Source organism: Terrapene carolina, unplaced genomic scaffold (assembly GCF_002925995.2).
Source record: "Terrapene carolina triunguis isolate 2854851 unplaced genomic scaffold, T_m_triunguis-2.0 Scaffold53, whole genome shotgun sequence".
Taxonomy (NCBI): domain Eukaryota; kingdom Metazoa; phylum Chordata; order Testudines; family Emydidae; genus Terrapene; species Terrapene triunguis.
Window position 1 is genome coordinate 3,877,254 of NW_020664404.1, and position 27,298 is coordinate 3,904,551.

General features: G+C 44.8%; 1 protein-coding gene across 1 annotated transcript in view; it reads right to left on the reverse strand.

Annotated features, from left to right (window-relative positions):
• Positions 1–12,358: 12,358 nt before the first annotated feature.
• CDS2 (CDP-diacylglycerol synthase 2) overlaps positions 12,359–27,298 on the reverse strand; it is a 38,990-nt gene continuing 24,050 nt past the window's right edge. The window contains exons 2-13 of the mRNA XM_024197205.3: positions 26,920–27,062; positions 24,889–24,985; positions 23,588–23,685; positions 22,490–22,629; positions 20,467–20,525; positions 19,597–19,679; positions 18,532–18,619; positions 17,302–17,370; positions 15,757–15,909; positions 14,679–14,798; positions 13,742–13,845; positions 12,359–13,112 (exon numbers count right to left, since the gene is read on the reverse strand). Coding sequence (XP_024052973.1) covers positions 12,983–13,112; positions 13,742–13,845; positions 14,679–14,798; positions 15,757–15,909; positions 17,302–17,370; positions 18,532–18,619; positions 19,597–19,679; positions 20,467–20,525; positions 22,490–22,629; positions 23,588–23,685; positions 24,889–24,985; positions 26,920–27,062 — 1,284 coding nt within the window. The 3' untranslated portion in view covers positions 12,359–12,982. The remainder of the gene's footprint in view (positions 13,113–13,741; positions 13,846–14,678; positions 14,799–15,756; positions 15,910–17,301; positions 17,371–18,531; positions 18,620–19,596; positions 19,680–20,466; positions 20,526–22,489; positions 22,630–23,587; positions 23,686–24,888; positions 24,986–26,919; positions 27,063–27,298) is intronic.

The following is a 27,298-nucleotide window of genomic DNA, read 5'->3' on the forward strand; positions in this document are numbered from 1 at the left end:
TAGTTAATCTGCATCAGTGCCGTTGCACACACAGGGACTAGAACAGCAGGTTATCCAACAAGGTTTATTCTGAAGATCTGATACAGCTGTGGGCTAGGATCTGCTTCCTTTGTGGCTACCAGAATCTACTATCCTTTTTGGACATTTATATAAATCAATGGAAAGGAAAGGCTCTCTGGATTTCATTTCAGACACTATTTTAATAGCTTTTTATTTTCAAGAGTTTCTTTCATCATGAAAAATGCATTTTGTTGTGTCACAAGGCAGCATTTGGGCTTTTGCATCATCTGGTTGTGTGAACAGGATGTCACAGTGAACATTTCTTTCATTAATAGAAAGGAAATTGAAAGCATTTTAATGTACTCAGATTAAAATTCAAACAAGAAAACTAGCCCAGGGCTTTTTGCAGATTCCATGTGCTTGTTACAGCTTAATTCGATTCAGCACTACAATTGCAAAAGAACATTTCACCGAGGGAAATGTGAAAATACCAACTCATAGGACGCTTAAGGCCTTAAAGGCCTTATAATATTACTGCTTGTTGGGTAGTACGTATGAAATACTTCTGTAGATTTGTTTGAGGTTTTACAGAGTTTAGTAAGAAATGAGTTCCTTTCTATAGAAATATTTAGACCACCCTATAGCAATCAATAACGACTTCTATCTCGACTGTGGAATTCTATAGGCTGATTTGAACACTGAATAGTAAAGACCTCATTCTGCATGATATTTTAGAGGGCTGTTTTACAAAAAGCATGCAGCACGGGTGTCTTCCTCTGGAAGAGGATTGGGCTTACTGATGAGGTGATAATTATAGAATATCAGGGTTGGAAGGGACCTCAGGAGGTCATCTAGTCCAACCCCCTGCCTAAAGCAGGACCAATCCCCAGATTGATTTTTACTCTAGTTCCCTAAATGGCCCCCTCAAGAATTGAACTCACAATGCTGAGTTTAGCAGGCTAATGCTCAAACCACTGAGCTATCCCTCCCCCCAAAGTCAAGCCAAGTGGGATGTAATCCCACCTATGAGAGACACTACACAAGTGATTGTTGTTTAGTTCAAGGGTAGAGACCTGTATTTTTCCAAGGAGAAGGTCCAGCATTCTAGTCCCTGTGTGTGCAACAGCACTGATGATGTCTATATAGTACACTAAAACTGATGTCAGCGAGTTTGTCAAGCAGGTTATCCAACAAGGTTAATTCTGAAGATGTGACACAACTGTGGGCTAGGGTCTGGTTCCTTGGTGGCTACCAGGCCAACAGACGAACACTCGAGACACCTGAGCTGCAGAAAATTATCCACTAAACACACGTGTAGCAGGCCATCTTGGTTTCAGCTTGTCACAGCAGAAGGATCCAAGAATGGTGACGTGGCCCTGAGATGACAGGCATGCATTAGAGAACGTTGTTTTCACAAGGATAAAAAGTGACGTCATTTTGAGCAATGTGTCTCATTCTCCACTGTTGTGTAACTACAATGGGCTTATAAGGGCTAAGTGTGGGACTAGATAGGTGGCAGAGGTTCCATTGAGCATGCTCTAACGGCTGGTTGGTGGCTTGTTCAATTAGACAGAGCACAGGGCCGGAAAGCACAAACTCTGTCATTGCTGCAAAAATAAGGGGTTTCTCACACTGAGCTAGCGAACTCAATAGGACGAATGGGGCAGTGGTTAGGGCGCTAATCTAGGACACTTGAGTTCAATTCCCTGCTCTAACATAGGCCAGGTCTACACTGCATACTTACTTTGGTATAACTCCGTCACTCAAGGGTGTGAAAAATCCACCCACTGAGAGCCCTAGTTATAGTGATCTTAACCCCCAGTGTAGACAGAGCTATGTCAGCAAGAGCACTTCTCCTGCTGGCACGGCTACCGCATCTTGCGGAGGTGGAATAACTAAGGCATCTTCATCAAAGTGGTGCAGCGTTTGTAGCGTAGACCAGACCTGACTGTAGCCTGCCTGTGTGATTCTGGGGAAGTCAATTAGCCTCTCTGTGCTTCAGGTCCCCTTCTGTAAAATAGGGATAATGGTGGGAGCCGTATCCGGACCATAAACAGTCCATAAAAATTTAGTGAAAACACAATAGTTAGTTTGTAGATAGTTGTGTCCACCGTAGAGGGGGTTTAACCTCCCCTAACTACATTGTGGTGAAAACGACAGTGCTGTGTCTCCATTAGAATTCTTTTCTAGCATTCTTTTCTTTCAACCATGAAACAAGAGCCAGAGTTCTAGGTTGTAATCCCAGCTCCGAACCCTCGACGTAGTTTGGGAGAGGAATGGGGGGGGAGGGTTTCCCCTCCCAAACTCAGGCAGGCATGGAATTTGCCCCCCCACGCATGGCCCCGTTGGCCTGTCTGGAGCCCCCACCCCCAAATATAGAAGTCAAACTACACGTATGCTCCTAATACTATCTGCCCTCAAACACGCCAGAGCCTCGCCTGGTGCAACTCAACAGAGTGGCATTGAACGCTATGAAGCTCAGCTGATTTACACCGGCTGAGAGCTGGCCTTTCCGCTAGCGTGTCCGCCGTCACTGACTCATGGGGTGCTCCCATGTACCCACTTCCTGGCTGGTAGGAGGCTTCATTAGCACGGCCCCTTGAAGATGAAAAGCACCCTGTACAAATTTGGGTAACCAGACCAGTACACAGCCATTAACTTGCACCGGAGGGAATGGGCAGCAAGCTAATAAAGGAAGTGCTGCCGTTTTCTAAAGATGTATTTAGAGGAAGGGAAAAAGTCCCTCACGCAGTGTTATGATTCATTTGCGAATGGGACAGGTGGGTGGGGGCGGGGAGAATTAGACTAGGACTCAATAGACCGGGTTCAATTCCCTACTCTGCCACAGATTTCCTGTGTGACCCTGGGCACAGCCCTTAAGTCTCTGTGTCTGTTTCCACATCGGTAAAACAGGGATCACAGCACTGCCCTACCCCACAGGGGTTTTATTTAATCTCCCAGGGTGAGGTTAAACACATGGCAGTGTGAGATATTACATGACCAGGGCTCTCAAGGTACTTTACATAGAATGACTTCATCCATTGTAAATTAAGGGCCATGTATAAATTAGCTTGGTGGTTAATTAGCCTCTCCTCTAGTAAGTCAGCATAATTGCATAGCTGCACTGTGCGAGCGATACAGTTCCTTATGCCATGTGCAGCCAAATGTCATCATTCAGAAATTTAGCGGGTTTTTAATTTAAATTTCAGAGTTAATGAAATGCAGTCACTTCTGAGAACTGATGAATACTGTATTGCGCAATGCAGCCATTTTTAGCAGAAGAGCCAATGTCTCTTACAAGTGGAACAGCTGCAACATAAGCTTGGGTCAGACTTTTGTTTCTCATACATCTTGCACCATCTCCTGTGTGAAAGCAGAAGAAAGTCACTTACATCACCGTGCAAAAGGAGGGGATCTGTTGCGATTTGAACACACAACCCGAATGTTCGCGCATAAGGAAGGTGCTTAGAGACTGTGGTGATAGACAGCAGCACAGAATCCTGAGACAGTCCAGTCTAGTTTAATGGGGCAAGTGGAATGGCATGTAAACAGCATAAATGGGGGGTGGCAAAGGAGGGAAACAAATTGCATTTCTCAAAGTAACATAAGTTAGAACTTATACAACCACCCTCTAGGTCTAGCTGGCCAGCCTAAGACACAGCATTACCACAGTAACTTAGCTGTGTTCTTCCACACAGCGTGAGGCACTTTATGAAGGTAGGTTATCTCCATGTTACAGATGGGGGAAACTAAGGCACGGGGAGGTCAGTCACTTGTCCAGGGCACACAGCAGGCCAGTGGCAGAGAGAGGACTAGAACCCAAGTGTCTTAGCCCAGCCCTGTATCCGCTGCACCAAAACTGTCTCGGGGCCATTGTGAGCTCTGGGTTTAAGAAGTTTAAATGGAATCTCATGATCAAAAAAATTCTGACTGACTTGCCACCCTTACACCAGTTGCAAGTGAGCTGAACTGGCCTCGCTATACTGACAAACCAATAAGGCTTGTTTACAGACGTTATTCTGGAATAAAGGTCCTGTAAGCTGTGCATGTAAAGAACTGTAGCTATTCCAGACTAACTCCCTATGTGAACATATTCCAGCCACTCACATGGTACAGCTGTTCTGGCCAGTTTCCCCTGTAGCTAAACCCTCAGCCTCTGAGATGTGGCAGGACTTGTACAGAGCCTCTCTTTAATAAGCAAAGGATTTCTTAAATGTGTTAACTGGTAGGTGGGTTGGCACTAACTTCTCTCAGCTGCAACAAAGTGGGAAGTGATGTTGGCTTGTGAAATTAAACAAGATCACAACTCAGACTCTGCATATTATGTATATACATTATATACTGGAAATGCAGATGTTTGCAGTCCCCACCTAAAATGCAACAGCTGCAGCTTACTCAAGGCTCTTCATTTTTGGTTTTATTTTAAAATTTCCCAAGTATCTCAGTTTATTACAAATATAAAAAAAGGAAAGAAAATTGGTGCACAAAAATTCCACAGATTTCTGAATAAATAGCAGGATTAATATTGGAGGATGAAAAAAAGCAAGAGAAAAGTACATACAGAAAATAAAAGCTGTTTAATGCTGTGGTTTACTTCATGAATGTACATTAACAATATGTATACGTACGTGTGTGTGTGTGTGTGTCTGTCTTCCACTACAGTGGTTCTCAACCGGGGGCCCATGAGCAGGTTTCACGGGGGGTCAGCCAAAATAAACCAGAGAGGGGGCCGGCCTTAGACTTGCTAGGGCTCAGGGCAGAAAGCCAAAACCTGAGCCCCACCATCCGGGCCTGAAGCTGAAACCCAAGCAACTTAGCTTCACAGGGGCCCCCTGTAGCGTGGGGCCCTGGACAACTGCACTGCATGCTACCGCCCTAACGCCAGCGGCTTTTAATCCACTGGATATGCAGCAAAACAGTTGTGGCAGCACAGGTCGGTCATGGAATTTTTATAGCATGTTCAGGAGGCCTCCAGAGGAAAGGTTGAGGACCCGTTCCACTACAGCACTTTACTTTACCAGATAGCCTGGTATTTACACATACTTTTCCACAAACATCTACCTAATTGAATTTTTTTCCCCCACCATACATCACTATGTTCATGTACATGAATGGTGCAAAAGTCAGGTGAAAACGGGTTTAAAAAAATTTTTTTTTGTAAAAAAACTGGGAATTTTTTTTTGATAAAAACAGATGACAAAAAGCCGTACGCTTCCTGCACAGTGCAGGAGCCCACAAACCCTGTCTGCCACATCCTGGGCCCAGGGAGCCAACTCCACACTCAGCAAGAGGTGCTTTGTGCAACAGGCCAGTGGATGGGCTGTTACACAGATTCACCAGCTATTGCCTCTTAGGGAGTGGAGCTGCTGCACCCTCAGGACTACAGGAAAAGGTGTGTGTGTGTGTGTGTGTGTGTGTGTGTGAGGTGGGGGGGAAATGGGATTGCTTTCAGGGAGGACGGCTGGTTGGGTGGTTAAGACGCTGGCTCTCAGGAGATCTGAGTTGTTTCCAGCTCTGTGACAATAGCTGTGCTTCAGTTCCTCCTCTATAAAGTGTGTATGGGGGGGCGGGGAGAGATCATTTCTGTTTATCTGTCTAGTCTAGTTACCTTTCAGGATCAGGGCCTTACAGTGTATTTAGGCCCCTAACTTCCACGGATTTCAATGGGAGTTAAGCACCTTTGAAGATCTGGGCCTAAGCTATCTGGGCAGGGACTGTCTGTTGGACCCCCATGATCTTAGTCGGTGCCTCTGGCATACAACACAGAATTTAACCCGTGCCTACAGGTGCCCTCCAGTGCCAAGCCTGGCTACCCATGGTTGGCATGGATGGATAGGAGGCAAGAAAAGGATTTAGGCCCAATAGCGTGCTTGAGGAGAGCCAACATCCCCAGCGGAAAGTGCTGGTTCTCTCCCTGCGACAGCATTAGGGACACTGCCTTGTCTCCCTTTGCAGCTCCTGCTACTTCAGGGTGCTTTTTGGAGTGAGTTTGCAGGGGGTTGCATGGAACCCCTGCAAAGGTCTCGAGTTAAACAATGAGTCAATCTAGTCAGCAATGAAAACCACAGCCGAGTGGGAAAATACAAGCCCTGGCAGGGACGTTAATGATGACCAAATTCTGTGCAACATAAGAACAGCCATACAGGGTCAGACCAAAGGTCCATCTAGCCCAGTATCCTGTCTCCCGATAGTGGCCAATGCCAGGTGCCCCAGAGGGAATGAACAGAACAGGTAATCATCAAGTGATCCATCCCCTGTCGCCCACTCCCAGCTTCTCACTGAAGTCAATGGCAGCTGTGACTGCTCAGTGCTTCTGGAAAAGAAAATCTGTTAGGAGTCTGGGGGCAGACACAAACCACCACACTGGATGAAACCCACAGTCCATCTAGTGCAGCATTCGTGGCTCTGGCAGCGGCCAATACAAGATGCTTCAGAGGCAGGTGGCAAGAACACCACGGCAGGCAGATGAGGGATAATCTGCCCCCACATTAGGTTTCATCTTGATCTCTAATAGTTGGGAGATCCTGATGTATGAGGCTTAATATTCCTTCCAAAAATGAGCTCTAACTCTGGATGTTTTTATCCACTTACGTGTCCGATCGCTGGGGACATTTGGGGACGAGACGCTTGGATCCCTTATAAATAAAAATCACAGGAGGTGGTTTGAAACGGATGGGATCTTAGTTACCAGCACAAAGCAGAGGTTCCCCCATCCCGCCAAGGATTAGCGATTACATTTTTCCTTGACTGCTACAATACACCAGTGCCATTTAAGGCACCATTAAAGAGAGCTCCCTCCTCTGCCAGTGTTAATAACTTTGCCACAGATAATGGAACTTACATATTTATTTAACAGTAACATACAGTATATAAATAGGGTAAATACTTTAAAATATACAATATATCACATTCTGACATTCAATCAAATAAAGGCAAGTCTACACGTATTGCTTAAAACACTGATCAAAAACGATGCACAGAGAAGTAAGCAGATTGCAGAGGACACATCAGAGCTGGGGAACAGTAACTCAGGGAAATTACTGTGGTACAAAAATGTAACTCTGGGGTTGGCTACAGGTGGCGGGAGGACCTCATGATGACAGATGCATGCGGACTCCAATTTTAAAATGGTTGTCTCCCCTACCAAGTCTTGATGACCACCATGGATGGTTTTTTGCATGGTTACATCTATTTTCCAAGTGTACAGAACTAGCAGGAAAAAGATTTTTGCAGGAAGATGGAGAATTCTCCTCTCTTCGTATACAGTGACTGCCTTGGCATTCGTGCTTGTGGGAGTCCAATGCATGCAGCAAACTAGGAGACCTGCCCTGAACCATGTGAAATCAACAATTCCCAAAGGCCTCTGCAATGTACTTACTGGTGCTTCAGGTTTCTGTGGTGCTGTAGGATTCCCCACTGAAGTCAATGGCAAAAATCCCCCTTTCAATCAAACAGGAGCTAGATTCTGCAGATTATACTCACTCTGAATAATCCTAATTAAGTCCAGGGGAGTGCACACAGGAAAGATACTACTGTGGAGTAAGGAACCACTCAACCCGAGTAAGCCTAGCAGAACCTGGGTGGTAATGAGGCTCTCTGCTGTGCATTCTGGGCCACTCCTGGCCTTCTATTCAAGCTGTGTCTAATCCACAGCGTAACTCGGGCTGCAACTGGGGTTGGAGAAGTCAGTTTCCAGTTGGAAACGCCAGCTAAACTGCTCCAAGCTTCCAAAGCGATTGGCAAACAGCATGTGGCGGCTTAGAACCAAAGTCAGCCTATCTGTAGGCATTTGCCCCAATCAGTATTCAGGCATTTTAAACACTGCTAACATTTACCAAACTTGCCCTATTTTATTTCAGGCCTTTAATGGAAAAGCTATTACGCTCTACCCTCAGTACATGATGAACCTTCAACAGCCCCCTACTGCTTTCCTGTATTATTCTGCACTTCCTAGGCAAGGGGAGAAACCACCATCTGTATGGCATTGAAGTTCAGCGTTCAGACAATCAAATCTCCTGACTACAAACTGAAACTCCAGCTCCCTGGCTCTATTCTGATAAGCCAACACATGCCATAATCAACCATTCCCTCACTTGAGAGCTAGGGTTTTAACATAAAAGAGCAATATCTGCTCACATTTCAGATTAGAGGAGAACCCAACGCATACAGGCAGTAATGCAGTTCTATCCCACTATTCAAGGAGTGAGGTTTGCTAATTATGAAGTCTCTGAATGAAAGATAGATCGTACTAACAAAAGACAGCAAAACCAAACGAAGTACCCTGGCCATATGCACCACCCATGGCAAAAATGAGCCTGGCACACAGGGCATTTATTGGGGATTAAATGGATTTAAGCAAAAAAGAGAACTGGATACTATGCTCGTCAAAACTAATACCTGAAGACATTTGATTCCAGCTGCTGTGCTCATTCATGGCTTGCTTATATTTTCATTTAGCTCAAAGAATATCAAGGACTTTTTAAAAGGATGTGCAACTGAACTTGGTCAACTCATCAATATGCATTCAGAAGGACTAGTCATCCCTTGTTACCTTCCCATTTCAGCTAGTACTCCCCAGCAACTGCCTTCATTGTCACCTCCACTCACCATCGCTGACCACGTAGCATCCTCTAACTTTCGGGTCTCTTAGCGGCTTGTACTCAGCTATGTTACCTACCTACTATCATCTATGGAGACACCTCTCTCCAAGCGGAGGATTTTAGGCCCCTGGCTCTGCTTGTGGGTGCAATGGGTCCCCCTGTACAACCAGTTGCAGGATCAGGGCCTCAGTCTCGAGCATTCCCCTCACTTATTAGAGCATTCTAAAAAGCCCTTTAAATGGCTTTCGGCCATTTCATTTGACTTTGCTAGCAGGTAGTTTCAGAACCAGCCCATTTGTAGAGCTCTAAACAAGACAGCAAGGAAGCTCCACCCTTTAACAGCTTTGGGTTAATTCAGAGACCCAGAATGAGGAACATTACCTTCCTCTTAGCTCAGAAAACCACAGAGCTATTGAATCTGTTCCTCAACCACTTGTTCTGACACACCAGCAACTTTGCTTTTGCAGTTTGTCTCCTTGTAGAGCAAGCCCAGAGGGCCTTCCCTTTAACCTAACAGTGCTCACAAAGCAGCTACCACAGCATGCAGGTAACTTGCAGGGGTTCTTGATTTCATGCATTTCAGCTATAGGAGAAAGTTCTGGTGAGTGCCTTTATGAAAATCTTGCCAAGGCAGCTCTGTTGTTGGCTGTGTGTTTCGTGAGCGCTAGCTACACAAAGTCACTAAATCTAAGGCCTCACAAGAGCTATGTTAGGACCAAGTTTAAAAAATATTTCAGGGAAGGACCTAGTCACCTGCACAACATACACAGATATACATGTTAAAGTTGATGGACTCCAAAGTGCACTCTTAATATTCAGATTTACACCCTGATTTTGTTGACATGAGGCAAAATTAAAGTTTCTGGCTCAAATCCTTCCTTATGCAGGCCAGAACCCAAACCCTGCAACTCCAAGATTTTTAATCCCTGGATCACACATTAACTACTACCTCCTACTTAGATGAGTCACTTACTCCCCAAATTTCCAAAAGTGACCTCTCATTTTGGAATGGCCAATTTGAAACACTTAGGGCAAACTACCAGCATTTAGAGGGTTAAGAATGTCATTGCTTAGAAGCTAGTGAATGTATAAACCTACATTCAGTATGTTGCAGTGCAGCTACTGTGCACAGGCTGAAATTCTCTGGCTGGTAAACCTGTTTCACAGCCAATTTCTACTATGATCCAAACTATAGAGCTCTGCTGCATATAGGGAGAGGAGGGGAAATATAGGGCTTTTAATAAACCAATGGATTCGTGCAATGAAGACAGGCTGCACCACAGAGCTATGCAAAACAGAGGAGGATTCTATCCTTCTGGTACGTAACTTTCTGTACAGCATACACAGGGTGTTATCCCATAGTCCTTTGGATGTTAAACCAGTGTAATTATTGTACACGTCCAATGAGCCATGCGACTGAGTAAGAGCAGTCAAACACAGGACGCTGACAAGTAACAGCACTTATGAGTGCCTTTACATATAGAATTAATTTATCAGGATTCCTGACAGGTTTGAAGGTTCGTTTTACTTCACTTCAAGGTTGAGGAGGGGGCAGAAGTAGAGGAAATGTATGAACCCAGGTTTGAAAAACTGTACTCAGCCTAGTTCAGAAAGCTTTTAATTAGATATGTGGATGGCTATTCCTATCTCCTACGAGTATGCAGACACTCAAGAACCCACAATGCCCTCCAGTGTTCACAATCAGCATTAAAAAAGTCCAACATGAAGAAAACCCAAATCCTATAGTTTAAAATCATAAGCTTCCTCAAAGAAAAGTATGCCTAATAATTGTAAAAAAGTATGAAGATGTAGAACAGATGAAGGGGGAAGACCAAATTCTCACATGAAAACAGGTGACAGTGTTCTTTTTCTATAGATCAATACACTGTAATCACATTTATTACACAGTACTGTAGTTTCACTTGATAACTTGTTCATGAACATCTGCTCAAACACAGTTTAGTGTGCCGGAATACTGGCAGATATTGGTATCAGACAAGAAGTATCCAAAATAGCAGCGGCTTTTGTTTTGCCAGGTGATTAAACCCCCCAAAAAGACCTAAGGGAGGAAACGTTTAAAAAAACCTCCTAAATCGCCTTTGAAACCAAATTAAGGGCCTGAATTTAATACCTTTAAGTCAAAGTCAAGACTCCGATGGATTTCAGTAGACAGGACACTGGCTCTAAGCCTACAGTTCAGGAAAGCATCTGCTTAAAAATTAAGCAAAAATGCTTCAACACTACCCTGAATTGGGACCACAGAAACAGAGCCAAGTCGTGCAATTTGCCGAGCACCCTGAGTGGGAGCTGAGGGTGTCTTGCATGGTGCAGAGTCAGATCCTTAGATTGCATCTCACCTGGGCTCTGCCTTAATATCCTCTCAGCACCATTTTGCTTTTGATGAAATATTTGTTTGAGTAGCACCGCAGATGTGAATCTCTGCCCTCCGGAACTGCAATACAGGGAGAGGAGGAAGTGGCTGCTATGAAGATAAAAATACGCCAGAGGTATGTGGAAGCAGTGGTGGCATTAGACTATGGAGTAAAAGCATACAGAATGATCTCAGGTACTTTATTTTCAGTTGCTAGGTTAGCTAGCTTCAAATATAGATCTGCGTTGAAGACTTAGGACAGTGACTTGCTTTCAAGACACTAACAACGGCATCTCTGTATGATCTTTCCCTGTTAATTGTTCCCCAGGTTCAACAAATATGTAAAATGTATTTCTCATCACAGTCTGGCTCACCCACAAACTATGGAGAGAAGTCACAGTAAAATAGAGTTCCCTGATACATGACAATGTTAATACAACCCACAACTAAAATGAACTTTTGTGCTGTTAGATCACAAGCTATCATTCTGAATCTTGGAAACCTCTGAAGTCAGTTTGATGGCGTTTCCATTTATTTGTTTTTATTTAAAAAAAAAGTATGGTATGTTTGAAGTCAAGAAATAGAGGGAAATACCTGGAAAACAATTACATGTTTCCAAACGTTAAGTGCAACATACATAAAACAAGACGGAGTCAGTGACGGAGAAAGGAGAGAAGCCTGGAAAGCTGACCAAACCCAGACTGACACGCAATCCCGACTATGGTCAACTCAGCAGCATGATGTCTAGAACTCAAGTAATACATCATTGGCAGACATGATCCCTGAAAGAAAAAAACCAAACAAAAAACCCCAACAGCAGAGCCAGCTGGGTACTATGCCCTCTGGACTTCCAAATGGGAAAAATAAAGTTCTGTGAGTGATAGCTCTCCAAACAGCTAAAATATCAGGATGTGGTGTTGCCTACTCTTGAGAGAAGTTTTCATGCTTCAATGTTTAAAAAAATATGTATGTTATGCTCTGGGTGGAAAAAAAGCCATGAAAAAGTAAACAAATTTTTTAAAAAGCTTGTTCTTACTTTGTAGGACTTCTTAAATAAAACTGGAATGCTTTTTAAAAGAAGTTATTTGATGTAACTTGAACCTCTCACATTCCCTTCTGTAGTCCTGTCCCTGCTGTAAAGATTAGTTGGGTCTATTTTTGTTTAAATGGCACAGTAAAAATGTGGGTTTAAAAATCGACTTTGTTAAATATTTGCTGGAGTGGGGGAAATGTGGGAGGTACTACAAAGATGGCAAGTCGAAGTGAATGCATGGGTCTTCTTGCGTGGATCTTATGTAGCAGGATTAGGGCAAACATTTCTTTCAGATTTGTTGAGCTTTCTGTTCTCTACCTGCAAGAAGTTCTATGCACACCCCCATAGCAGGCTATGGCTATACTAGGGAAATGAAGACTCAAATTCATCATCAATGCAGCTACCAGCGGTGGATAATTACAGGTCCCCAATTTCCCTAGCCTACATACAGGGATACACAAGGTTGCAAAAAGAACTACTGTCCTCTCTATTCCACTGAAAGTTGCCTGGCTTCCCATTTTCTTAGTATAGACACAGCCTGGCAGGGTTAGAGGATACTGATGTAAAAGTGCCCGTGTCTTATCTTCACTAGAGCTTACACTCCTGGAGCTGCACCTGGGCAGAAAAACGCAATGACGTATCCCAGCGTCGACACATCCCCTAAGAGTAGTGAAGTCAAGCTCTGCCCATACACACTGAAGACAAGAGTTGCCACGCAGATCCGAGAGGACATCTTCACCCTACGGTCCCTTCAGTTCTTGATTCCTTTCCATCTAGAAGCTCCACTTTGCTTATTTTAACCAAAGCCATATAAATACATATTATAAAAAAACCCAGAGCCCCACAAATGCGAACATTTACAAGGAAAGGAAAAAACAACAGTGAAACGAGGCCTTGTTATTGTCTTAAGTCAGGCGAGCTGGGATTTCCTTGAGGGACTTGCCCTCTTTTTCAGTCCTGTTCCAACTGCCTGGATGCCTATGCGTCCTCAGAACTGGCCAACATACCCTTATCAACAAGGTGCGCCTTTAACGTGTTGAAGATGTGGACCTGCTGGTCTGGCCGTAGAGCTAAAAGCTGCTGGATCAGTTTGCTTGGGTTAGGACCCCTGCAACAAACCAAAGAAAGAACTGTTTGCAATGAATCCTAACTCCAGGATCTGGTCGTCTGGGCTCAGATTCAGCAAAGCACGTGCCTAACTTCAAGCGTCCTTAAACAGCATCCCCATCCCTCAGCATTTCACAAAGGGGACAAACCTCATTCCCCCACCTCCATTTTACAGGTGAGGAAAGAGAGACACAAGGAAGTGAAATGTAAAATAGAGTCTTTAATTTCCAATCAATGGAAGAAATTATTCTCCTCCTCCATTAGAAGGTCCCCATAAATTCAAATAAAACAACAAAATGTCCCTCCAGACCAGTGGTTTTCCTTTCCATTCAGTTATAAAGCTATCTGCCAAGGCCCAAACTAATGGGAAAGAGTTATTCCTTAGTATATGCTCTGGTGAGCCCAAAAGGAGAAGGGAAGCAGGGATCAGTGGACAGGAGACAGGACTGGAGTTCAGGAAACACGGATGCTATTCCTGGCTCTGCCACCTGCCTGCTGTGTGACCTTGGGCGAGAGACAATCTCCCAGTCTTTTTCCCCTCCTGCCCCATGTCTTGTGTATTTAGATTTTAAGGTATCAGAGTCGCTCAGTTGCGGCCACTAAGTGCTGCCCTGAAGCAATAAATAATACCTGATAAAACTTGCAATGTACACGTTGACAAAGGTAGCCATCAGGTACTGACAGTCAAAGCGATCCATGATCCCGCCGTGCCCTGGGATTGTGTTGGCAAAGTCCTGTGCAATCATAAAAGTTTCACTGAGCTATGCCAAAAACCTGTTATCTACATTTACTGCATACATGTAGTGTGAACGCACTGCGTGACACTGCATTCTCCCAGAACATCTGCCGATAGCACTAAACGCAGCCTAAGGACGCTGTTCATCCCCCATCCCCAAAATTACTTTTTCACCCAGCAACACTTCTTGCAAACAAGTGTTAGGGGGGAGGGGCATAGCTCAGTGGTTTGAGCATTGGCCTGCTAAACCACTGTGAGTTCAATCTTTGAGGGGGCCATTTAGGGAACTGGGGTAAAAATCTGTCTGGGGATTGGTCCTGCTTTGAGCAGGGGGTTGGACTAGATGACCTCCTGAGGTCCCTTCCAACCCTGATACTCTATGATTCTATGATATCAGGACTGAGGAGCAGGAAATTCCAAAGAGGTTAAAGTTTTATCATCTAAAACCCTGCCCCACTGAGCATCCTGTATGTTATGGTATAAAAGGTTTATATTTACATATAAAGGACCCTGTGCATGTGCAATGTGTTGGAGAAAGCTTCAGCTTGTGGAATTTCCTGATCTGCAGGTACTCAGTTTCTCAGCCTCAATGTTGCATCAATGCTAATTTTAGCATTTCACTGTTGTATTTTATTAACCCATCTTTCCACCCTCCACTCCACATGAGAAGAGCCCTCCTCTTTCCCCACAATATGGACAGAAGCCTCCTCCAACCCCGCCATCCTCTGACCTGGGGCATTGTTTACGGTGGTGACAATCAAATGTGCTAGCTTCAGATGCACCGGCTGTCTGATACCTGACTTTGGCGGAAGGGGGCTACTCATACACTACCTTGATTTTGAAGGCTCTCTTAAACCCACTAGCAAAGAATCCTCCAAAGGGCCCAATGAGGGATGCAAAGGTGGAGAGGGCGATGCTGTGGATCTGGAAGGGATACATCCGGACTGTTTTCTGCAGACAAGGAGGGTCAAAGTGGGAGAAGGTTCAGAGAAAGGCACTGTGCTCCATTGAAATCTATTCTAACCCTGCCTTACTGGAGTCCAAGGTCAAGCTTTTCAAATGACTAGTGACTTTGGAAGGCCAACTCGAGGTGCCGGGTTTTCAGAAAGTGCTGTGTATCTGCCCTCAAACTCAGGCCCCTTCAAGGCACTCCAAGTTGGGCACCCGAAATATGTAGTTGCTTTTAGAAATCTTGACCAAGGTGTTGATCACCTCTATTAAAACCCAATTCTGCAAAGACGAATCTCATACGCAGACTGTACCACAATTCACCCCTGCTTGACATCAGAGCAAAGCCAGGGATATAGCTGGCCCATTTTGTCACTGTTTCCTTGTATTCCCCCATCTGTCTGTATCCATCTGTTGTCTCTTGTCTCATACTTGGGTTGTAAGCGGCTTGGGGCATGGATTGCATTTGTTGTGTGTATATACAGTGCCTAGCACCGTGGGGTCCTGTTCTATGATTGCAGTGCCTAGGTACTCCTGTAATCGTCTCCCTATTTTGCTACATCACTTCGTTTGCATGCAGAGCCCTTTTTGCTTCATAGAAAGTCGAGCTGGAAGAGACCTTTCTTGCCCACCTCCCCACCTCTATCAGGGTACGATTGTTCCCTACAGTATGTTCTCCTGGGCTCTGTCCAATTTAGTCTTAAATAACTTAAGAAATCTGGCTTCCATCACTTCCCTTGGGAGATTATTCCATGGTTTAACCAGTCTCGCTATTAGGGGAACATCTCCGAATATGAAGTTTTCCTTGGTCAGTTTCATGCAGTTATCCCTTGCTGCATTCCTTTGTAGTACCTTAAACTAATCCCGTCCTTCCTGGGCATTTCCAGCCCAGTTAATGTATCCCTTTTTAATGGCTATTGCCAACCTATCCATCATTGAGAATGCACATTCAGAGTCCTACCCAGCGAATGACAGACTGAATCACCAGAGGGATATTATATTCTTGTAGCTGGAACAGCTCAGATGGCTCACAATCCACAGTGAAGCTGTTGGAGTCATTATTGAATTCCACGGGACAGGTGAAGCACCGGTATCCAGACATCAAGTACGACAGCTTGGTTGTGGGAAGAAGAAAAGGCAAGTCAAGAGAAACTAAGGATACAGGCAATTTAAAGTTCATACCTTTGCTTGGTTGGTTATTGAGAGGGTGGGCGTTAGGCTGTGCAACTCCCTCCCCAGCTCTGGTCATTTCTCCCTACACACTCAGCTACTGAAAGGGTTTTTGCTATGGTCTCTCTTGGCCCCATATTTATTGCTGTCCCTCCTTCTCATCCTTGATTTCTCCCTTCCTAAGCATCCTCGTTTTTTCTCCTTCCCCTCCACTTCTGAATGTTATTTCCCCCCCCCCCCCAAACGTCCTTCAATCTGTTTATACGTTGCAACATGTTAAAATACGGCAATGCACCAATAGTAGAAAATTCAGATCTGGGCATGCATCCCCCTCATCAGATGGCTCGGATACAAGCCTTACCCATTCACCTGAACGCTGGAAGGAGGAATGACACCCTCTGAGAGAGAGAGCGGAGATTCAGGGCTGCGAGCCAGCCACATCCTTGGTTCATTAAGAAGCTTACTCTCTTGCAAAGCATTAAGTTGACTAGAGGCATGGTAAGCGGCTTCTTTTCATATACATCAGCTCGGAAGGCAGCAATCAGAGTAACTGCATGATCAAGACAGAGCAGACAGCTCTATCCAGCCAACTTGCATTAATAAAATCCTTCCTTAACAGATCACAACAGCCTGACAAATTGGGACAGTCCTTGAACTTTTCAGTCTTCATCTGAATTACCCAGCTCTCTCTGGGCTTTATGCAACTGCACAGATATTAAATGTGGCCTTATCCCCCCCTCTCCCCACCCCCAAAAAGTCCCACGGGGGATAACGTTCTGCGACCAGAGCGCTGAGCTCCCCACACAACCTTGAGGCAGATACTACAGAAGTGTAGCAGAGCAATCACTTCAGAGGATCCCAAAATGCTTTGCCAACACGACAGCACCCACTGAAATGTTGCAACCTCCAGCATGCACAGTGGTAGTAGGCAAGAGGAAAAATCTAAGCCTAGGACACGAGGGCCAAAACACTGTTGTTACAAAGAGCGCCATGGCAAATCACTAGCGTCCAAGCAGAGCAGACTGCTTTCTCTGCCACCCTGGCCTCTATCTGTACAGCATGTGTGGCACTGGGAAATCCCATGGAGTCTGGATGCTATAGGTCTGAGAATATCAAGCCCCACTTGAGAGGAAGCGATTTCTCAGCAGTGGGTTTGAGTCGTCCTCACTGGAAGGCAGAACAAGTCAGTTTAAAGCCCGCTGTAAAACTTCAGACGACAACTTGGGTGGAAGAGAGCACAAAGCTTACATGTATTCCTTAGTCGTGGCAGGCAGACTGCACTGGTGCGTCTTACTATGGAGAGAAAGCCAATTAAATGCCATGGTGTGCTACCTACCAGCAGTCCAAACAGAACAGTGGCAAAGAACCCGCCAATAAAGCCCTCCCAGGTCTTCTTTGGGGAAAGCTGCAGATACAAGAAAGAGAACATATTAAAAAATACCCTCAAGGTCCACCCCAAATAGCTCTGCGAAGCCAATGTCCACCTCCCACAGAAGTTAAATGGCAATCAATATCCCCAGCTCATGAGTTCCAACTGGGTAAAGGCCAATACATGCAGATCGTGGGACAGATCCTCTCACTCGGTCTGACCCTAACTCGCCCATTGGGGAATACCTCTGACAAGGCCAAGTTCCCAGATGAAGGAGAAGCAGGCACATCACCCTGCCTTGCAGCCCCCAGGCAGAGCAGTGGCCAGAATACACTGCAATCTGACTATATTTAAAAGCATTTAATATAATCTTAGCAAGGTACGTATCTGAAATGTTACAACTTCGGGTTATTGGTCAAACATAGAAACATACACACCCTCATTTCAGCCATTAAAAAATAAATAAAAGGCCCATAAAGGGAATGTTTATTAGTCGCTGGGATACTCAACCCACTTCATTAACAGCATCCCTGGAAAAGGTTAGCTTAAGCTTTTTATGGTTTCACCCATAAGGAAAAAAATTAATATAGAGGAAGTTTTTCATTACAATACACTATTCGGTACCATTAGTTTGACGTTTTCTCATCACTATGGAAAGCTGTTCTCAATGCAGACTGTGCTTTTAGTCTAGAATAGTTCTCACTGGCTTTTTCAAGTCAAATATTCAATAACTCCAGCTTGCATTAGCTGCAATAAAGAAGAGCTATTTCTAAACTCCCTCCTCTGATATGTAGTCAGCAAGCCCACACCGCGTTGTACAATGCAAGGAAGAGTCCATGCTCCCAAAGAACTTCACTAGGTAAATAAACTAAACCTTTGTAGGAAACCGTGTCTTTTAACCATTAGCATGCAGAGCTTGGGATGGGGACAGAACTTAAGTAAGGGCCTGATCAGTAGACATTGGATCAGGATCTAAAGAGGTGCAATACAGCACAAATGATACACAAGCCCTGGCAAGTCTTCCTTCATATTCTTCACCAAGGGTCTTTTCAAACAGTGACTGATGGGTGGAAAGTTTTGAGGCTGGGATCCAAACGCAAAGGCGAGCTCCACCACCCTGATCGATTCTCCAACCTTGGGTCAAAGGCTCCACAGCAACACAGAGCCTGAAGACAGGGCTTTGCACAGCTGACAAACCTTGATGAGCGGGGTGCGGCCAAAGAAAAACCCAAACATATAGGCCATGATGTCATTGCAGATCACACATGAAATCGGGACAATGAACCTAGAAGGAAGGAGAGAGAAGCCATTCATAACGGGCACAACTACAGGAGTCATTTGAAGCTTAACTGCAATATGTTGCCCACATTCAGGTAGTGCCCGCTTGGGTAAGTCTGATATGGCCACACCGGGTCAGACTGACACTACTGCAAAAGCCCAGGAGTCATTTGTCCCAAGGCCCTCGCCAGCTGTCAGATCAGTTCTATGAATTTCCCCTTGCTGTGTTCTGCGCTTGCTCTAACGTGCAGTGGGCTGTTAATCAATCACCGTGATTAACCCCAGAAGCAGCTGCATTTCAGGGGTGAGCCAGGTGCTCTGCCATTTGTAAAGCACTTGAGAATGGTTCAGATTGCACACTGTACAGTGTACTACGAGCACGGTAAAGTTCTTTCATTATTGCTGATACAAGAAACAAGGTGATTAAGGATATTGGGCTGAATCCTCCATTGCACTAACCTCACACGCTGGGCAGCAGCGGCAATAAACGGCCAAAGGAGGCTGGTTATAAAGCCACCTTTCTACCCTCTGCCAACCACTCCCCCTTCCTAACACTTGGACCTGGTGGCTGCTTTAAGTTACACTGGCGGCAGCTGTGTCCCAGGGACCACCTCACCAAGCATGACTGGCTGGAGTGCATGCTCTCTGCACCCACCCCCTATTCGAGTTAGGGTGACAAAAGCAGCTACACTAGCTTTATGCCATCTGAGAGCCTTCTCAATGCCAGAGGAATACGCAGCTGCCCCTTTACAGTGGCTTTCTGGCTGCTCTGCATTGACTGAGCAGCGCAAAGCAATCCAAAAAGGGCCTGGCCCATTGTTTGGCTCTCTTATGCAAAGCACGTTGTAGTCCCTTATGGAAGGCACATCCTATCCCTATGCTTGTTGGTTAAAAGTTTTAGTAAAAAGCACTTTAGCAAGGAGAAATCAGGAGAATACACTACGCAACACAAAGCAAAGTCACACGTAACAGGTACCAACTCACCAGATCATTCCGTCAAACAGGTTGTGAATGATGAGGTGCGACTGGGTAACAACAATTAGCAAAGTCACATGGGTCCAACCAAACTGGAAGAGAAAACAGCATGCAGTCCAGTTTGCCTAGAGACATTTTTCGTAACAGCCTATGGCAGAAACCAGACGCCGATGAATACTGTTTGGAGTGGGTTATGTCTGTGTACATCTCAGGCACTCTGATCCCAGGCGGAAACAGCATGATGTAAACACAAAGATGGCAGATAGTATCCCATCCCTTCTTCGGAGTTGAGCAAAGCAACATCTCCATTACCATTCAGAACCTGAGTGGGAGGATGTTTGACATTCCTGGACCAAGTTCCCTTTAGCCCACACCTATCCCATACATCTTAGTCTACTTTGACTAGAGACCTGGAACATAAGAATCCCGATATTGAGGATGGTCCATCTCGTCTGACATCCTGCATCCAGAAGGAAACAAAAGCATCCCAATAAAGGACACAGGTAGCCAATGTGTGCATCACTATACTGTGGTGGGGCCAGTCTAACTCCTGCAGCTGATTCCACCAACACCCTCCAGGCATGAGGTTTGAATAACCTTGTACAATCACCTTAGCTTGCACAGCTGAAAGGGTTACTAAGAAATGCACTGCAAATGCAGACAATGGAATTCACATTTCTAAGGAAATCAGTCAGTTCAAGAGCCAAATGCCAAATACTTCAAGCTGCCAGGAACAGCTTTTCCATTAAGCAGTATCACAACACCCAGGGGACACAGAAGCATTCACAGGCTTCTGTTCTTCTAAACCATATATGCAAACAGCCTCCATCTCCCAAAGCTAATAGCTCCGGAGCAACAAAGCCGTTTATTTAATCTTACCATGTAGAACTGGAGACGGTAATGCTTCTTCACCAGACTCAGGACAAACATGCAGAAGCCTTGTGGGAAGAGAAAAGAAAGAAGAGCAAGATCAGATCGTGCAGTAGTAGGAAATGCCTCTCGATTTTCCATTACATCTGCCGTATCACTGCAGCATCTCTTGATTGTTTCGGCTACAGAACAGAATCAGCAACATGAGGATGATGTGCACTGTGGATGCAAAACGGTTAATTAAAGAATGGAAATTGTTTTTTTTTTAAAAAAGGACATACAGCCAATTAACCATGATCACCCCTATGCAGGTTAGACTGTTTTCTGCCAACAGCTAATCATTTATTCTACCTTTGATCTTCCCACGTAATATCAACTACAGAGTATTCTTCACTTACCTGTTTAATGGCACAGAGTTCTTAATTAGCTGCTGCGTCCACCCAGAGGTGGCTGCATTTACACAGTGATACTCTTTAGATACAGTTTGTCTGCCGGTTAAGTTGTTTGAGTGCTTTAGGGTATCGTGATAACCCTCTTTAGCTCCTAACCTCCCTCTCCCAGTTTTTAACCAGCCCCCGACACCTCACAAATATCCCATATTGCTAGGACCATTGGAAATCTAGCACAGCTCTCAACAGCAAGTGCCGCTCCATTTCTAGGTTGAAGCCCATCCTAGGGATTCATGACTCACAGTGAGCTTGCTAGCTGAGAGAAAACACCTCCACTTAATCACCAGAAAGGAGGAGTTAAAAATAGATCTACAGTTTATCCCGAGTCTGCCTCTGCACAGTTTACACTGACAGGAGAGTTACTCTAGGCCTGGAGCAGCGTTGCTGAATTGCCATGAAAATTTACCAGCAAAGGCAAGAAGTCTACTCACCCTCTCTTTACCCAGAATGAAAAAGAAAAGGATCGTTTACTCACACATCAAAATATTAATCACCCAGGCAAGTGGCAAGTAAAACTTTGCAAGGCTAGCACAGGGGAAAGAAAGGTGGAAATTACAGTTATTCTGCCTAGTCACTGCACAATGGAAGTAACATCAAAGAGGACTGTAGCTTCCCATCTGATGCAGAGGGCGTTTTGGTCACTTACACCGCACAATTAGGCAGGCGTGGATCCAGTTCGTAACAGATGTGTCTGAACCCCAAAAGAAATCATTACAACGGCCACCGAGACATAACTCAAAGCCAACGATCACTCCATCTGCCACAGATGCTTCACTTCTGGCTCATTTCATGGCAGGGGTGAGTCACATTTGGCTTAGAGGTGTGAAGGAAGCCTGGAATGAGGCTGCACATCGCAGGTCTACAGAAAGAGGAATATTGCTCCAGGGCTCTGAGTCAGGCACCTTTCCCTACTAGCACTGCATTCATGAAGTGTGCGCACGCCAGGACTGGAGACTAGGGGAGGCAAAACGAAAGGAGGAGAGGAAAGATCAAAAGCGAGTATCAAGTTCATTTAAACCGAGTCTCTGGAGAGAGTCAGGTATTTACACCAACACCCTACCTAAACCAGACACTGTTTGCTGGGACGGAAGGACAATTCTCAGCAAGGAAAGGAGAACGTGTCTTTCCCCCAGTAAATCAGGCAAGAAAAAGAAACTGAGGAAGCGACAACACTGCTGCTCTCAAACCCAATTATTCCCTATTTTGTAGGCTGTCTTTCACAACAAGGCCATCTTAGATACACAGTAACTGAGCACCTCACAAGCTGTCAGGTAGGCAATTGCTATTATCCCTGTTCTATTGGCGGGGAACGGAGGCATGGGGAGACTAAGTGATTTGCCCAAGGTCAAGCAGGGAACTGAACATGGATCACACAAGCCCTGGGTTGGAACTCTAACCACTGGACCATCCTTCCCCGCACTCGTATTTTGTACGTAAGACAGAGCAAATCCACTGGGGACACTGGAGCCCTACCTGCCTACAGAAAAAAAAAAAAAAAGTTGCATTTCAAGAGGCTGATGACGTAACCTCTGCTCGAAAACAGCAACGAGACAAATTTAACTGGCAGAAACAAATAAAATTACCTGTTAAGTAGAGGGCAAAGGAAATGAAGCGATGGTATTTGCTGAGAATTCTCAAGGGCTCCTCTCGCTGGACCAGGGTGAAAAAGTAATCCGTTACCGTCTCGCCGTAGAAAAAGTAGTTTACACACAGCAGAAAGTACCTGTGGACAGAGCAGCATTCCCTTTAATAAGAACCTACAGGGGAATGGGACATGGTTGACCAGTAGATCATTAGACTACTACACTTAAGAGGTTATCAGCTTGCACTATCTACACTTCGTGCAGGGGGGAGGAGACGCCTGAAGGTTCACATACTGGGCAGCAGAATAATGGTGATTTTTATTTGAAAGTCTGCAGAAAATTCACTCACATTGGGGAGGTGGACAGGAGTAGAGGGTCAAGACCTGATTCTCACTTGCACTAAGGTGGCTCGGGCAGTGTGAAGGAACCTTACTGCACATGTGGGGAGGGGCGGGAATAAAATCAAGCCCTCACATTTCTTCTAATCAAAACATTAGATCTTCATGTAGAAGCCACGGCTCCATTAAATGCAAATACTTGGCTGTCACCCAACCCCTATGTTACGGGAACATGTCAACAGCCCTGTTCAATTTTTGTTTAATATTATGGTACTTAGGAAGCTTTTGCCTTTAGGTGGCACTGCTTAACCGTCTTCTCCAGGTTCCTAGCTACTGGAGGCAGTGCCCCCCCCTCCTTCACTGTGGCACGCCATCAGACGCTGGGTGCAGCCAATACAGTTTCATCCCAATCGCACAAATACATTTCAGTAGGTAAATATCCCAGACGGCTCCCTACACCCTTAGGCCTGAGCAATGCAACGGGAACCACAAGTCAAACGTTTACTCAACGCTTCGCTCAGTAACAGCATTCAACACCACCGCCCGGCACAGATCGGGAGATTCAGACCTTGCTCTCATCAGACAAGCAATGGAACCAAGTGTATAAATATTACAGAAGATGCCCAGTGGTGGCTAGCTGCACATCAATGAGGCGTCAAGTGATTCAGAAGCACTCTAGATGAAAGGCATTATGCACATCGAGAAGGATCATATTGTGCTCCTTGACTCTAATGAAGACCACAGCAGTCGCGCTGCTTACCAGCTGAGGGTCCTGAACCAGGGCAGCTCATATGAGCGATACACATTGTAGCCAATAGTGATAATCTCCTGGAAACACTTGATCTGGACACACATCACCTGAAAAACAAACATTAAGCAGCAGCATCATTCACAGATAAACTAAACCAGGACCAGATAATCTGCAATGGGATGCTAAGTGCATGTAAAAAGTGGGAGCTTTAGACTGACCCTTACAGGAGCCACAAGGAGAATTCTTCTATTGTCTTGCAAGTGACCTCCCCTTCCCCCCCGCACTCCCAAAGCGGACATAAGGGGACTTTTCTCCTAGGCTGAGAAATTGTTCACTTGCTCAACCTGCTTACAGCTAGAGCTAGCAGCTTTCCCTGCCAGGCAAAACACGCTCCTAGCCCTACTCCCTCCATAGCCGTGGGTTGGCCCACTCCAAGAGCTCATAGCCTCACTTTAAGTTATGTTAGCACTTCAAACACTGGTTTTTCTATCATGAGTTCGGGTCAGTTCTGGGAAGACAATCCCGCCTTCACTGGCACTGACAAAAATCACTGTTCATCCCATGCACTCGAGAGGACTGGCACTTCAAGACCACCATGGAGGGAGAGATAGCTCAGTGGTTTGAGCATTGGCCTGCTAAACCCAGGGTTATGAGTTCAATCCTTGAGGGGGCCATTTAGGGATTGGTCCCCCTTTGAGCAGGGGGTTGGACTAGATGACCTCCTGAGGTCCCTTCCAACCCGGATATTCTATGATAAGGGAACATGTCCAGCAGGGATACAGCCAGACTGTAGTTGGTACAGTCTTTACAAATGCAACGAGGCTGCTGGATGGGTTTCCCACAGCAGGGACTGGACCTGGAATCTCTGGATCTAAAAGCACACACCTCTACAACCTGAGTTGAAAATCCTGGATCTGTATCAGCTCTAAACAGACTCAATCCCGAGATAAAGCCACGCCGCAAGCACATATTATACACACAGAGTGCTCAATGGCAGACCAACACTCAACCAGATTCAGCTCTCCACCCACGCACCTGGGCTGCGATAGCAATAAAGGAAACAGGAGGATTCCACCAAGAAGGCACCAATTAAATAGTAATTGTGATGAGGAACCTTATTCCCTGCTGATCACTGAGCAGAACAGCAATTTGACCAGCTTTCGGTCGTGACCAAACAGGACCAGGTTAGCGCTAGGAACCTCGAGGCAAAAGGCTCTGTGTATCCATTCACTTTTCTCAGCCATCTAGGTCCCTGACAACCATTCTCCCATAACGGCCCATTTAACAAAGGGTTTTGAAACAGCACTTACAATCATCATTAAAACCATGGGTCCCAGGTAGATGATGATGAAGAAGAACGCAATCATTGCCAGAGTGAGGATCCCTCTGACCCACCAGTTCTTCCATCTAGATCACAGGAAGAGAAAAGCGAACGTTAGGCAAAGGGCCTATCTAGCAGGAAAGCAGTGAGAGATGCACTTATTATCTCTTCTTCACAGCCTCCTGGTGAAAGGCGGAAGCAGGAAACTGTGGCGTATCCTTAGCTCGGGGGCGGTGAGAATGTCATGCCATTCCATTAACCCAGCTCTGGTGCCGAGAGGAATGCAGGTAAGCTCAAGCTCACACGGCGGCCATTTGGGTAAGCTCAAGAAGGGAGCTCCATGCTGGGGGACAGCACGGAAGGCGCTGAAGATTCGTTTGGGGTGAGAAAGTGACAAATGAAGGTGGCAGGGAGTAAATAGGAATAGACAGTTACAGGGCCTTGCCTAGTCTGAATTAGTTTTGTAGGAGTATTTTGCCCATTTTACAGATGTAGAAATGGAGATAAAGAGTTGCACCAAATCACACAGGAATGGCATAACTGAGGTTCAACCTCAGGAGCCCCAACATCTAATACCTCCTCAGTCCACTAGGCCACGCTGCAAAGAAACCTCTCAACGATAACTCTCTAAATCTGCTGAAATAAAAGGACTGTACCACAATTCTGCCAAAGAAAAGCAAGCTCAACACCAAACTCGCTCAGCCAGCCCCAAAGCTCTCTCCACAGGCTGAGAGCAGGAACAGAATACAGCAATTTTAGCCAAGCCAGTCCCTCCAGAGCGGTCAGTTACCCATGAGGTGTGTTGCTCCTGTCACCATCTACTGATGGGATAGAACATCCTGCCTAGGTTGGTTAAATAGTGGTTAGTAAAAATAAAATAAAAAAAAAAATATTTAAATCTGATTTCTTTGATAAAATGCTTTTTGAGGAAAAAACTTATCTAAAGTTAGTTTTAGATAAGATATATTATAGCTTAAAGATCTCTCATCATGGAATAGGGATTATAAATTCTAATTCTATAGTATGAGACAATATATTCATGAAATGTTTAAGAAAAGTTCCAATAGTTCATGGATTAGGGACCCAATCTTATGGTGTTCCACAGGCTTCTGTATAGATTATTTAGGTTCATCTTTCTATCTACCCAATGGGACTCAGTGCTTAGTCTACTCTAGAAGATACCATCAGAGATGCTTAGTTTTGCAGTTCTCAATCTGTCGATTTGTCTCCAGAGGTAACACGCTTGTTAACAGCAAAAATGTTTTAAAATAAATAAATAATATATAGAAGTGAGAAATAACAGACCTCAACTCTATTGTCCCTCTGCAAATTTGTGTACAGAGTCAATCCCTTATCTTTCTCTAAAAGTGCAAAGTTTCAAAAAGTTCAATGAATAGAAGATTGTTGGGGGCAGAATACATCTGGACAAAGAGAAGAAGTCTGGAGATAAATGTGAGAAGTGAGGGACATATGCTTGTTTTGTTAAAATATTATATGTTTGCTGTTGAAGAAAAAAATCCAGAATACTTAACGTGGTTGTTTTAGTTAAATAAAACAATTTAAATGTCTGTCTGGTGATGTTCTCCTCCTAATACAGCATGGCAAGAAAATCCTCCGAATATTAATGATTAACCTGTTGAATTGGAGATAATTCACCTCCCAATGACTTCATGAATATCTGCTTCAATTACCTTTGGTCAATGAAATAACCAAACAATCATTCATTTTCTGATATAGTTGTAAAACTCATCTGAAAAGTTTTCAAAATAAACCACTGTTTAAAAATGTATAGTGTGTACCTTTAAAAAAACAACAACCCTATATCTATCTCTGAGTTGTGAAGAATATGTATTAAGGTTATAACAATCAACCAGAATGCACTTTTATGTAGAAATCTGTGATTAAATCGAGTCTTCCTGACTAGTGATTTAAATCAAATCCGCCCTCATTAGTAAAAAGGGAAAGTGCACCAATTTGCTAGGAGCCCCAGAAGCAATGGAGAAGTTTTATTTAATGCTACCTTGAAGATAGGTTGGAGAGGGCCCTGTTTAAGACCTCAGGAGTGTCATCTGATGTACGTGCAGGAGGGGCCCCTCCAAACTCTGATTTGCTTTCGCTGTCCGATGCGGTCTCTCCATCCAGCTTGTTTTCTGACTCAGACTCCTGCAGGACAAACACAGGCAAACAGTTGTATCAGATACCGGTGATTGTTCTTTTGATCTTAATTTAAAAATGCACTAGATCAAGTCAGTCCACCCTTATTCCACTCTTTATTTCCTCTCAGCACAGCCTGTAGCTAAAAGGAAAAGATGGCAAGATATTCTGGGCACAAACTGGCTTACTTCATTGACCCTGTTCTTGTTTGTGAGCCAAACACTTACGTGATAGAACCTATGGGG